The sequence below is a fragment of the Rhagoletis pomonella genome, unplaced genomic scaffold (genome assembly GCF_013731165.1).
Source record: "Rhagoletis pomonella isolate Grant_MI unplaced genomic scaffold, Rhpom_1.0 Rhpom_scaffold_04716, whole genome shotgun sequence".
Classification (NCBI taxonomy): Eukaryota; Metazoa; Arthropoda; class Insecta; order Diptera; family Tephritidae; genus Rhagoletis; species Rhagoletis pomonella.
The window spans coordinates 674-14,678 of record NW_023463264.1 but is presented as its reverse complement, the minus strand read 5'-3'; the positions used below and the strand labels follow the sequence as shown (position 1 = coordinate 14,678).

General features: G+C 41.9%; 1 protein-coding gene and 1 non-coding gene across 3 annotated transcripts; both read left to right on the top strand.

The window, feature by feature from the left end:
* Positions 1–6: 6 nt before the first annotated feature.
* On the top strand, positions 7–11,805 carry LOC118754830 (helicase domino-like). 2 transcript variants are annotated; one of them, XM_036489705.1, is made up of 8 exons: positions 7–1,286; positions 1,501–2,135; positions 2,199–2,782; positions 3,040–3,226; positions 3,294–3,430; positions 3,655–3,841; positions 4,709–6,937; positions 7,603–11,805. In XM_036489705.1, exons 1-8 carry the CDS (start codon positions 245–247, stop codon positions 10,168–10,170), a joined length of 7,569 nt encoding a protein of 2,522 aa, XP_036345598.1. In that variant the 5' UTR covers positions 7–244; the 3' UTR covers positions 10,171–11,805. The 2 variants fall into 2 exon arrangements, with proteins under 2 accessions (XP_036345598.1, XP_036345597.1); XM_036489704.1 differs by having other exon boundaries at positions 1,501–2,782.
* LOC118754831 lies at positions 3,889–3,994 on the top strand. Its single transcript, XR_004994945.1, has one exon. It is a non-coding gene; the product is annotated as a small nucleolar RNA Me28S-Am2589 (small nucleolar RNA).
* Positions 11,806–14,005: the final 2,200 nt, after the last annotated feature.

Sequence of the window (14,005 nt, the reverse complement as noted above, 5' to 3'; positions counted from 1 at the left end):
AATTGATTGCTTACAATCCAGAAGCTTAATCATTCTAGATTATCGCAGACAGACAAGCAAAAAATAGGAGCGCATCGGTATTTCTTTGGGAGTAAAGTGGATAGCAGTAACACCTTGTTCCTTTATTATTTCCCTTATTTTTTGTTTCATTTCATATAACCCCGCCATCTTTATTTCCCTTTCTTATATTTTGTAGTTGAAAAATAAAAATATTGGTTTTGCCTGTATCGCCTTTCGCTTGTTGATGGTTCTGTATGATTTTTGCATCCCTCCAACGCATGTTCGTTGTGTCTCTGAGCCGTATATGACTCGCATCTCTACACCCTCTCACATTTCATTAAAATTCATTAATAAATTGTTTCCACATTCCTCTTTCCAACCGCTTCGGCTTTCTTTAGGTGGCACACCGCTTGTACCTGCTATTGGTAGTGGTGGCTCTCCTGCGGTATTACGACGCAACGGCAATGGCGCCGCTCTTGCGTCAGCTGGCACACCAGGCACCACTTTGCACAACAACCCGCCTCCGCCACTTTACTCGCCAACTCCCAACGCCGTGTTGGTACCTGCCTCCGTCAATGGTAATGTCACAAGCGCCGCCAGTGCTGCTGGCAGTAGTGGAACAAGTGGCGCATTGACCGGCACAACTGCCGGAAGCCTAAGTACGTCCGGCAGCGCTGGCACTAGTGGCGCCGCAGCGAACAGCGCGCAAGAGTTTTCGTTCAAGGCCAAGCAGGAGGTTTATGTGCTGCAGCGCATCTCCGAGTTACAACGAGAGGGATTATGGACTGAAAAACGGTTGCCAAAACTGCAAGAGCCCAGCCGCCCGAAGGCACATTGGGACTATTTGTTAGAGGAGATGGTTTGGTTGGCAGCGGATTTTGCGCAAGAGCGCAAATGGAAGAAAAATGCTGCCAAGAAATGCGCCAAAATGGTGCAGAAGTACTTCCAGGACAAAGCGAATGCAGCACAGAAGGCGGAGAAGGCACATGAGGCACACTTGAAGCGGATAGCGGCCTTCCTCTCCAAAGAGGTGAAAATGTTTTGGTCAAATGTGGAGAAATTGGTGGAATACAAACATCATACGAAGCTCGAGGAGAAGCGTAAAAAGGCGCTTGATCAGCATTTAAGCTTCATTGTCGATCAGACAGAGAAATTCTCACAGCAGCTGGCCGAGGGCATGAATAAAAGCATAATAGAAACAGCTGCGGGGGCTAGTGGTGCGCCAAGCATGGATTCGAGTAGGATATCATCGCCTAAGCGTGAGACCGCGGGCAATGGGTCTGATGGTAAGTGCATACATATATGTAGATAGTCAACGCGATCCTTAAATTTTTGAGATTAGGCTTCCTTAGTGGAAATTGAGATTGTAGTTGAAATTAAGATTAAGAATAGGATATAGGTGATATCATCAATTAAAAAGTAACTATTGTCGAGGAGTCAGGAGAAGTTTCCCTTCGCTGAATCAGGCGCCCTCACTTATTTTTTTATTTTTTCTTTTAGATGATTTCCGTCCAGAATCTGGATCAGAAGATGATGAGGAAACAATTGCCAAAGCTGAAGAGGAAGCGGCAGACGTCAAGGAAGAGGTTGCGGCCTTAGAAAAAGAATCTCAAATGGATCTTGATGATTTTCTGAAAGATCTGCCAAAAGGCTACTTAGAAAATCGCGATAAAATTTTACTTGAGGAAGTTGACCCCAAAAGCAGCCAAGAAGATGACGCAGACGACACCGAGTTCGAAGCAAATGAAGACAGCGATGACGATGAGAACACGATTAGCAAACAAGAAGAAGAAGAAAAAGATATCGATCATCAGAAAGAAATTGATGAGTTGGAAGCGGATAACGACTTAACCGTCGAACAGCTGTTGGAAAAGTACAAATCGGGCAAGATTGATGAACCAAAAGGAACGTTGACGCGAAGAAGAGGCGCAGCGCCGCCGGCAAAGAAACGCGCCAAAATGGAAATTGACTCGGACGATGATGAAGTGGAGAATGACACCAGTAGCAGCGAAGGCACTGTGGTGGAAACTGAAAGTGAGTCAGATAACGAGGAAGAGACCAATGACGAAGAGAATTCCTCGGACGTAAGCGAAGAAAATGAACAGGAAGATGGACTGAAGAGTCTGTTGGAAGATGTAAGTTTAGTGGGCTTGTGTGCTTTAATTTTTATTGAGACTATTCTTCCTTCTACCTTGCAGACCGAGGGCAACAGCAAAGATGACATGATTAAAGATGCCGCCGCTCTAGCCGAAAGCATACAACCTAAGGGTAATACGCTGTCTTCAACAAATGTGGTCACGCCGGTGCCATTTCTGCTTAAACACTCACTACGTGAGTATCAGCACATTGGTTTGGATTGGCTTGTCACCATGAATGAACGTAAATTGAACGGCATACTCGCTGATGAAATGGGTTTAGGTAAAACCATTCAGACGATAGCGCTGCTAGCGCATTTAGCATGCGTTAAAGGCAATTGGGGTCCACATCTGATTGTCGTGCCATCATCGGTGATGCTCAATTGGGAAATGGAATTTAAGAAATGGTGTCCGGCATTTAAGATACTCACATACTATGGCACGCAAAAAGAGCGTAAGCTTAAGCGTGTGGGCTGGACAAAACCTAATGCATTCCATGTGTGCATAACATCCTACAAATTGGTGGTGCAGGATCAGCAGAGTTTCCGTAGGAAAAAGTGGAAATATCTGATATTGGATGAGGCGCAAAACATTAAAAATTTCAAGTCGCAACGCTGGCAGCTGCTGCTAAATTTCTCCACAGAAAGGTGAGTTGTGCGCAATCTATAGACACCTAGTACTTATATTTAGCACCATAATCAGTGCTTATTCGAATTGTTACTTAGAATAAGAACTACGCTTGGGTGCTCAAAGCAATAATTTGAAGCATTTCTTTTTATGAAGAGACTATGCAAATTATCTGCGCTGGCTTGTCAAATGCTTTGAAGACATAATTTAATACTAATATTTTAGAAGGGCTGATTAATTTTTGAAAATTTATTTATTCAAATTCATTTCTCTTCAGACGTCTATTGCTCACCGGCACTCCACTACAAAACGATTTAATGGAATTATGGTCGCTTATGCACTTTCTAATGCCATATGTGTTTTCATCGCATCGCGAATTTAAAGAGTGGTTCTCCAATCCTATGACCGGTATGATTGAAGGCAACATGGAGTACAATGAAACGCTCATAAGCCGACTGCACAAGGTAAGTTAGTCAATCGAAATTTCCATCTAACGCAATTATCTGTATTTACTTGCTCTCCCTTCAACAGGTCATACGCCCTTTCTTGCTGCGACGTCTCAAAAAAGAAGTCGAAAAGCAAATGCCCAAGAAATACGAGCACGTCGTAATGTGTCGCTTGTCGAATCGTCAACGCTATTTGTATGAAGATTTTATGAGCCGCTCAAAGTGAGTTTGTTGACAAATTGATAGTGCCATTTTGTAAGAGATTTAGAGTCGGTTTGTCATGTAGGTTTTAAAATTTATCTGCCCTTTAAACACAAATTTTGTGCTGAAAAAATTTTTTGAAGGGGAGATAAATTTTAAAACCTACATGAGGAAACGGCACTTATCCAAGAAAAAAGTTAACCTTTGCAATATATACCTTAAATTTTTCCCCATCTTCTCATCAGAACTAAGGAAACACTGCAAACAGGCAATCTACTAAGTGTCATCAATGTGCTTATGCAGCTACGTAAAGTCTGTAATCATCCAAATATGTTTGAAGTACGTCCAACCATTTCGCCATTTCAAATGGAAGGCATAACCTATGAAGCGCCAAGGCTAGTTTATAATTTGCTGGATTACGATCCATTCACGGTATGTTTTTGAGATGGCATTTTTTTTTTTTTTTAACAATTTCAGCATTTAAACTGATGATAAAATGTCACTGACATTCTGATCCAATCTATTATTGAGCGGATCGGGATAAAAAGGATGTTCGCATTTGCGAGGCATTTGTCTGATTAAAGTAATAGAGTGTAGTAAATTTTAAGAAAAAAACATAGATGCGCTTAGGCGCTCACGAGGATTTGATAAAACTGGTTTTTTACGTATCATCAAAAAGTAATTTATACGTTGTCAGAATTTTATTAATTTGAAATTTTTATATGGAAGAAATTATCTAGCACCGTCAACAAAAACAACTTCAAACATCTTGCTAGAATTGAATACCTAAAATATTTCTAAAAATTCTGAATAAAAAGTTAGAAATTTAGGCAAACATTTTTTGAGTTTTTATAATTTGTCCCCAAAGATTGAAATTTGGATGTACTATTCGCGATATAATAATAATAGATTGGCGCTTACACATATATTAGTGTTTGGCCGAGCTTCTCCTTCGATTTGTGGCATGCACCTTGATGTTGACACACAAAGCGGAGGAGCCTACAGTTTTACGCCGACTCAGAACGGCGATTGTATTTTTATGAGAATCGGTTTTTCATGACACTCGGAGGTTAACCATTGCCTGCCGAGGGACGACCGCTGTTAATAAAAAACCTCTTTCTATATTTTTTGGGATGTTGCTTTGACCAGGGCTTGAACCCAAGCGTTGCTGAGTGGAAGCGCGCGCTGCTTACCACTACACCACATATACATATAGATAGGCTGACTTCCAAAACGTCAATTGCATTGCATACGTACGCTGACGTGCTAATTTTTGTTTTGTTTTTTTTTTCTTTTAAGCGCATCGATTTGCATTCGTTAAATTTACTTCTAATTGATTTGGAACTCACCCTCACTGCTTACGTTTCGCACAAGTCACGCGTTCTGGAGCCACCCCGTAAGCTAATTGAGGAAATCGACAGTGCACCGGCGCCGCCACCACCCTGCCCGCGTGGCAAATTCAAATTTTACATACGTGTACGCGATCAGCAAGTGCAGCAGAATCTGAGTCAGCACAGCACGGCTATGGTACGCGTCGGCGCTAGTCCTGCTATGCGTACAGATGGCAAGAAAGTAGTACCATTGCGTGAAACGAATACAGCAAATTTGCGACTTGTAAAGCGTTTGAACAATATAAACCCCGTTAACACGTCCAAATTGCCCGCCTTGTCGATGGCACCTTCAACATCCACTTCGGCGGCCATTTCACTGGCCAGCAGTGGTGTTGGTGGTAGCATACGCACCGCCTCGGGCATATCAGTAACGCGCGTACAAGTCGCACCACAAGCGAGCGCTAATTTGACGCCACCTGCGGCAAAAATCGCCAAGCTGGTGCAGCATGGCAGCGGTAAGCCGTACTTCCTGGTAACATCTTCGGCAGGTAGCAGTTCGTTGAGCGATACCGTGAGTGGAAGTAACGCTTCGGGTAGCCGTTTAACGTTGGTGTGCAAAAGCGGCAGTGGCAACACCAGTTTAACCGCTATGAGCGCGAGTAGCAGTGGGAAGAGCGGCATAAGCATTAAGCCAAAGCCGGAAAATTCGAAATTATTAACCACTATTGCGCAGCAGGTGAAGAGCACCACCACCGATACTGGAGGAACCGACGATTTGGGGAACGCGATGGATGTTGATGAGCCAGAAACTGCAGGAACCGAAACGTCCGAGTCCGATCCAATATATAATATGCAAAAAATATTGGAAAAGCGTAAGGAGCAGCGTTTGGCGCGCCTCAAATTGGTTGCTGCTGTGAATCGACGCTGCATAGAGGGTGTGCCTATATATGGGGCGGACTGTCGCGAAACACTGACGAAATGTGTGAGGCCGAGCCAGACACTGGAGTACTCCAGCTGGCAAACGCGAAGTCACACCAACTGTTGTACAGCCATGGCGCGGCGCGATTGCTGGACGCTCAGCAAAATAATCAAATCATATGAGAAGCGCGTTGAAGATCTGCGACAAACCTTCAGCAATTTCGTCATCTATGTGCCACCGGCGTGTGCGCCGCGCATACGCTTCTACGTTCAGCATCTCACATCGGGACGTTTGCAACGTGAGCGTAGAATTGAAAACACTGTCGCACAATATTGTTCACCCAAGCTGACATTGCTGCATCCAGTCATCTCTGCGATGACCACACAGTTTCCAGATCCTCGTCTCATACAATACGATTGCGGCAAATTACAAACCCTTGATCTGCTGTTGCGTCAACTGAAATCCGGACAACATCGTGTGCTGATATTCACACAAATGACAAAAATGTTGGATGTGTTGGAGGCGTTCCTTAACTACCATGGACACATCTACTTGCGGTTAGACGGTTCGACGCGCGTCGAACAGCGTCAAGTGCTAATGGAGCGCTTCAATGGCGACAAACGCATTTTCTGCTTCATATTGTCGACACGTTCCGGTGGCGTTGGTGTTAATTTAACCGGCGCGGATACTGTGATATTTTACGATTCCGATTGGAATCCAACTATGGACGCGCAAGCGCAAGATCGTTGCCATCGTATTGGTCAAACACGTGATGTGCACATCTATCGGCTGGTGTCTGAGAAAACAATCGAAGTGAATATACTAAAAAAAGCGAATCAAAAGCGCATGCTAAGCGATATGGCGATCGAAGGTGGCAACTTTACGACCACTTATTTCAAGAGTTCCACCATCAAAGATCTTTTCAATTTGGAACAAGGCGATCAAGATGGCGGCGAAACAGCTGCAGTTGTTGGTGTGGCTAACGGCGGTCGTGCGGAGAAACCAACAACTTCTTCAGCAAGTGCGGCAGCAATTGTCAGTGAGCTGGGCAGTGAAATTGAGACGGAAAAGCAGTCGTTGCGTGCGTTTGAGAGCGCTCTAGCTGCTGCCGAAGACGAGCAGGATGTGCAGGCAACCAAGACAGCGAAGGCGGAGGCGGCTGCCGACTTGGCAGAATTCGATGAGACCATACCCATCGATGAAACGACAACGGCAGACGGCGCTGCAGCAGTGGAGATGAGTAAAGCGGATTTGGAAATGCAAAATCTCGTGAAGCAGGTAAGTGTATGTTAGAATGTACTGTTACGGGTTGAAGAAAAGGGCAATTATTAAAATAGTATTGGTTATTTTGAAATATGAATTGGAATTTAGATAGCAGTTTGCTGTATAATGAAGGGGTTAATGTTAAAACTCACCCTATCTGTAACACAATAACGGCATTAACCTTCCAATTGTTCAATTCGATTTTAAGTTCGCTTGGACGCGGTGGTCTGGTGCTAATATAAATCTTCAACGACGTTCAGACATAGTCAAAGCGAATAAAAACGCCTGATTATATCACTCAACGTTTTACATTTCTGTATTTATAGGTTTGTTCGTCGAGCAAAAAATTGCACGAAATCGCGTTCGTGCAGACCAAAAAATTATCCATCACTCAAAAACTAATAGCGTTTTCTTTATTCGAAATAATGTTGCATTCTGCCTTGCAAAATTTGCAAGTTTCTCAACATGAGAGAGATTTGAGAGAATTTTTTCTTACTCTCTGATATTTTGAGTTTTGGATAATTCTTGCTGGATTTTGGATGAACAAACCTTAGTTAGTTAGCTCCAAGGTGATTTCTCTAAGTTTCTCAACATCATGTGGTAGAGAAAATTTGAGCAATGCATATTTTCTTTAAATTTATATTCTCTAATCTACTAAAAACATTCGTTCTATTCCACAGCTCTCGCCTATCGAGCGCTACGCTATGCGTTTCGTTGAAGAAACCGGTGCAGCATGGACCGCCGAACAACTGCGTGCAGCCGAGGAAGAAATCGAAGCTCAAAAGCGCGAATGGGAAGCCAACCGCTTAGCTGCATTGCAAAAGGAAGAGGAGATGCTGAAAAAGGAGGCTGAAGCTGATGAAATGCTCACCTACAATCGCAAGGACGCAAGCAATCAGGTTAATAATAAAAATCAAGGATCTACAATTAGAAGAAAAGCTATGATTAAGTCGAACAGAAGAGTACTTAAAAAACAGTTAGGGCGAGGTAAAGTTGATAGGCGCCGGCGTAGCAGTGAGGCTGCTACTACTCTGGCGACAAGTAGCCGTGCGGTGAGAGCACGCCAGAATAGTAATATGTCGAAGAGGCGAGCACCAGTGAAAACTCGTAGAGGGACTAATCAGTGTTTGCGTGGTAAAACAGTCAGAGCAGGCAGGGCCAACAATGCCAGTAGTAAGAGTAGAGGTAATAGTGTTGAGCGTGAGAAAGAACCAGCGAGGAGTGTGCAAGGTTCTGCTAAGGGTAGTAATATGCGCAGAGCAAAGAGGTCGCCCTCACCAACAGCATCGGAAGATGATTTGGAGACGGCGACAACAGTGAAATCCACTAGAAAGACAACGCGCACGTCAATGGCAGCAGCTGCAGCCGCTACAACAGCAGATACAGATTGCGATATATTGTCGAACGATGGGACGACAAATGATAAACGCGTAACTGCTGCGGGGGTAAGGAGAAACGCGACGGGTGTGAAAAATCAAAGACTGCTGAATCGCCGCTTGCTCCGGCTCAAAGCGAATTCTGTTGCGACGACGCAAATGCGAAAGCGTAAAATAAGCGGTGGTGCTGCTGCAGCAAAGTCACCCCCAGCCAAGAGAAAACCAGTTGAAAAGTTGACGAACAGAAGCGCAGCTCAGCGGCGTCAACTGCGCAACAGTCCGCAGAAGAATGCGAGTGCAAATAAGTCTAAGTCTAATCGCCGCAGAGAAAGCGAAAGTGATGATAATGAGGACGAAGAAGAGGAGGATGATGATGAAGTAGCCGCTAGCGATGATAAAGAGGAGATCGAGCAATCGGCCAGTGAAAGCGAACATATCCAAGACGACAGTGATAAGGACGAAGCTGAAGATGATAGTGAGCAGGAAGCTGCAGAAGATATTGGTACAGCGGCTAGTGCGGAAGAGGACGATACGGAAAATGAGAATATGAATTACGACAGCGCACATAGCCATTGCAGTGAAGATTTGAGGGAAGAAGAAAGTCAAGAGGACGTGAGTGAAGAAGAAGAGGAAAAAGCAAAGACTGCGCGCAAAAAATCGCCAAGGAAATACTCACCGCACTGGAAGTACAACTCACGGGCTAACAATGTTACACCGCCGCCGCCAGCTGCTATCACTGAAGACGAAAGTGCCGCCGCCGCCACTGCCGAGGGCGAGGAGAGTCAGAATGATGCCTCCAGCTATGTAACAGTGCTCGATACTGCCGAACACGACTTCGATGATGACGTAGATGAGGATGAAGAGATCGTATATGTGAGCGACAATAATGCTAATGACGATAACGTTAACGATAACGACAGTGAAAATGAGAAAACTGACGCGCGAACACGTGCATTTGTGAATGAACGACGACGAAACGATTCGGAGGCGCCCACCAATTCAAACAGTTTGGACGTGTGGAATGCACACACGCAAATACAGGACACCACTATGACGAACTCGACATATTACAACGTGTCGGACGAATCAGACTCCGATGAAAATGAGACGCCTCTCGCGCACTTGAACGCCTCGGCGACAAAGCGCGGTACGGCGAATAGCAGCTTGTCGGCAACTAAGGCCACAGCCACGAATGTGACGTTAACACCTGCAGCGTACCAGAACCACGTCGATGTCAACAGTCCGCGTACGCGTTCACGCGGTGCGGTGAAAATCAATCTGTGGACATTAGATGTGAGTCCGGTGCTACCAGATGTGCGATCAGGTGCCACGCGAATGTCAAAAAAAGATACACAAACACAAAACCGACGTGGTCGAGTGGTGGCCGCAACAAAAGTCGCATCGGCAACGGAAGCGGCGGCGAGTAGAGAGCAATGCGAAGACGAAATGGGCGAAGAAGAGCACCTGATGGACAGTGATGCGGAGAATGCCACCTCCAATCACAAGCCTCGGCCAGTGAGTACGACTGTGCAAACAACAGTTGTAAGTACGCCGAATTGTAGACGAGCGGCAGCAGCGACGATAACAACGTTGAAACTTAATGCAGCAACGACCCATCGGCGACGGCAACAAAAGCCGCGTGTCGCCGTTTCTGCTGCTAATATACGTACTGGCACAACGACATTACACCGTTGGCTGCTCAAAACCACGAAAACTACCAGAGCTGCTGACGTGGACGCCAGCTCAGAAGCGGACGAAGGAGAAATACTCGATCCGCTGGCCGACAATAGTACGCTCTCAAGCATGGATTCTACAGGATCGATAACGATGGCGAAAGTGACAGCCAAAAGGAGTAGTAATGGCCCGACATGATGCAACAATATCGCCGCTCCTAACGCGTTTGGTTACACATAGTAGAAGACTATTTAGAGACGATTAGTGTCATTTCATGCTGCTGCTGCTGCTGCTGCTGTTGCTGTAGCGCGCTGCTAAAAATGATGTACCGAGTACGGAGACAGACAGTATTATAAGTACACTGTATCATCTATCGCTGTTGTGCATTGTGGTGCGTTGTTGTGGTCTTTTTAATAGGATAAACTATTGCAAGCTGGCTGCCTGCCTCTGCCAGTGATTGTTGAGCAAGCGAGCGGGCGGGCAGGCAAAACTTTCACGCAATGAATGCGCACGCGCATGCGCTAGAAGTTGGCTAGGGAGCCGCAGGAGAGTGTGTGCGTCCACAATTGAAAGTTTTGTTTGCCCACCCTTGAAGCTACCCTTGGCCGAGCGATTTTTTTTAATGTGGGTGGTTTAGAGAAAAAGGTTAAAACGTGCAAGCGCCACACACACACACACACACAAACCGGCGTTCAGTTGAGGAAATCACTATATTTAAAAGTAGATACAGGTTCATGCAATTAATTGTAAAAATAGTATATATATAAAAAAAAAACTATACATAAAAGCGAATCCAATGCTAAATCTTGTAAATACATATGTATGTTTAATTGCTAGGTAGTTAGGGGACACTCTTAATTGCAAATTAGTTGGCAAGAAATAAAAAAAGGTTTAGAGGAGTTAACGTTATAGTGATCGATGTGGAAATTATCATTTGACAATGTTTATGGAAAGAGAGAGAGAGGCGGAGACAGAGAGGGTGGGGCTTGAAGCGGAAGTGAAGTGGAAAAAAACTCAGTACTACAGCTTTTACTATGAGACATTGAATGCAAAAATGCAATACTTGGATTTCTGTTCGTTTTAGTTAACTGTTTCAACATGTGAAATCGCTATTTAATTATTATTTTTTCATAAGCTCGTCAAACTTTTATTAAGTGTTTAGTCACTTATTTTCGCTGTATTTGTATTGGCATAAAGCGCTACAGCGCTTGGACGATCGCAAATCTTTACTTCCATTGCTAGATGCTGCGTTTCATAGTAAAATTTGCTGTGTGCGCAAAAACAAAATACAAGAAATAAAATATTAACAAAAGCGACCGCTGTGCGTTCCATAGTTCCAATTAGATTTTATTTTAGCAATCGACTTTATGTATTAAGCCTAAAATATCAATTGGTACACAATACATATACGAGTATAGAAAAAAAGAACAAAAAAATAATAATTAAAAAAGTAGGGTTTACGCGCGTTAGTTACTTTTTTCTCGAAAGTGTATCATTACAGCATTTGCATATCCGTATCGGGTACACACATTTTTTTCTTACCTTGTTAACATTCATTTATGTTGTTGAATTTTTTATATTTTATGCTTGTATTGGCAAAAAAAGTTGATTTTTTTTTTTTTAATTGAGATTATGTTGTTTAAATTATACGCATTTCATGCACGCAGCATTATTAGAAATTAGAAGAATTTATTTTTCATAATTCTACAGAACAATTATTAAATTTATTGACAAGCAAATTTTTGCGAAAAAATTTAAATTCTTTCCTTATAGCTTTTTCTCTTGTTGATACTTTTTTTTGCATATCCGAATTCAACATTGATTTCTGACAAAATAACTTAAATCGACCAACACCGAATTTCCAAAAAGGCATTGAAATCACAACAAATGTAGGGTTAATTACCAATGGGAATAAGTTGGCATTTTTTCGATATAGCAAATTTGAAGCAAATTCAACAGAGTTCCTTTAAAAAACCCGATCATCCAAATTGTCATATCGAAAAAAGTGCTGACTTATTCCCTTTGGCAACGCTGTATCACAAATTTTAATTTGGTTTTTGTTCTCGGGTAAATTGTAAATTGTAAATTGTAAACGGTAAATTGAAAATATCTCGAAAACGTATCCATAGAAAAAAAAAAATAATAGCTCGATTTTCGGGATCACCGAGCAATTCTACATAGGAATTGGGTAGTGGGCGTCCATAGAACATTTATGTAATTTTTCAGTAAAAACACGAAATTGCAAAAATGGGGCTAATGCCGAGTTTTCACTAAAATAAAATAAAAAGATCAAAAAAGTGTAGCTTTTCAAGTGTAGCTTTTTCAGATGGAAGCAGACTTAGGGCCTAATGCACAGTGCTTAGTTAAACCATTGTTGACTTATAGTTCATTTCCACCAAGCAGTTTATGCCTATTGGAAAATGAAGATTACCACAGTACAAGTACAAGCAAACGAAAGTAAAAAAGTAAATAGTAAGAAATTGACCTTACCGATCAACACGTGTAAAAATTCTTGAAATTTATCACAGCTCTGTACTGCAGTCAAGCTTTTGGTGGAAATGGCCTATCACAATAAATCTACAAAGTTTAGTCTACAAAAATTAATATTTTTTAATATTACAAATTTGAAATTTGTTCCAAGAAAATTATTTCATAAGGGTTTAACTGGCGTTAAAGCACACTAAATTTTTTAATTTGAATGCTCAGTGGATATTCGGCATTAACAATTTAAACCCGGTGAACATTTAATTGCTATATTCTAGGCTAAACTGTGTAAAAGTTAACTAAAATTTTTGATTTTTCTGTAAAAATAAGAATCGGCAAGAAAAAAAAAAAAAAACAATCGAAAAAAATTATTAATGCAAAGTTTTCACTGGTCATTTGAATGACAAAAATAACAAAACAAAAGTTTGGCATGTAAGAAATGGACGCGGTAATTATTTAAACCCGTACTTTGTCCCTGAAATTTGTGTCGTTCCTTCGTTCCTTTGTCTAGGGGGAAATTCGGCATAAGTCGAAGTAAGTTGTTTTTATCAAATATATACATTTTTAGCTTAAATGTCATGCCCTCAACAAAAAAAAAAACTTAAGCGTTCCTCTTCATATCACATTCACCTTCGCACGACCCGGTCGGTACAATTACATAATAAATTACTTTAGTTAGCATTTTATTTAAAGTATAAGTAAATTAAATTGTTAAGTTAATTAATGGAAAATAGTAACAGCACATAATGTTTAGTATACTCCACGTAGTAGGCATGTATACTCGCCCTAAGGAAATATTTTTTTTCCTCTCTCCCAATACAAGTCGTTAGTTATTTCAGGGGCTCAATGCGCATAAAGAGGAAGGGAGCCAGAAAAAGAGATAAAAATTAGGGTACATAAAAATATTCCTCGTTTATTGGCGAGTTGCAATACACTTGTTGCTGTTGTTATATTGGGTGTAAAAACCTAAGAAGAAGGGAGCGTGTAAAGCAGTCATGCCCAACGTTGGCAGAACTCCATAAGCAAGTGCCCTGCGCTGGCAGAATTCCATATGCAAGTGCCCTGCGCTGGGCATGACTGGTGTAAAGCATATTTGTATTTATATTGTATACATATGTAAGTAGTAGGTATGTAATAATAATCGTTTAACTGATGAAAGAGCTAAAGAGAAAAGATGAAGAACAAAAGAAAAATGAAAAAAAAAATAAATAAAAACTAATTTATATGCTTTTAAAAAAGATCAAGTAACAAGTATCAAAAACAAAAAAAAAAAAAAATTGTGGTTTTATTGCAATTTTATTTAACTTTTACTGTGCTTGTCCATTGTCGTCGATTTTTTCGTAGAGTTCTCTTTGAGCTTCTTTGTTTTTGCACTGCTTTCGATTTTGTCGAAAGTTTAAGGAGACAAATAACAATCTTTGGCCCTGATTGTAACAAATCGTTTGGAAATAACTAAGCAGCATCATCTTCACTATAGCGACAATACAAGCAAGAAACGAATTAAAAAAGAAAAAAAAAAAAACGACGGCGAGTTCGAATGACATAGAAA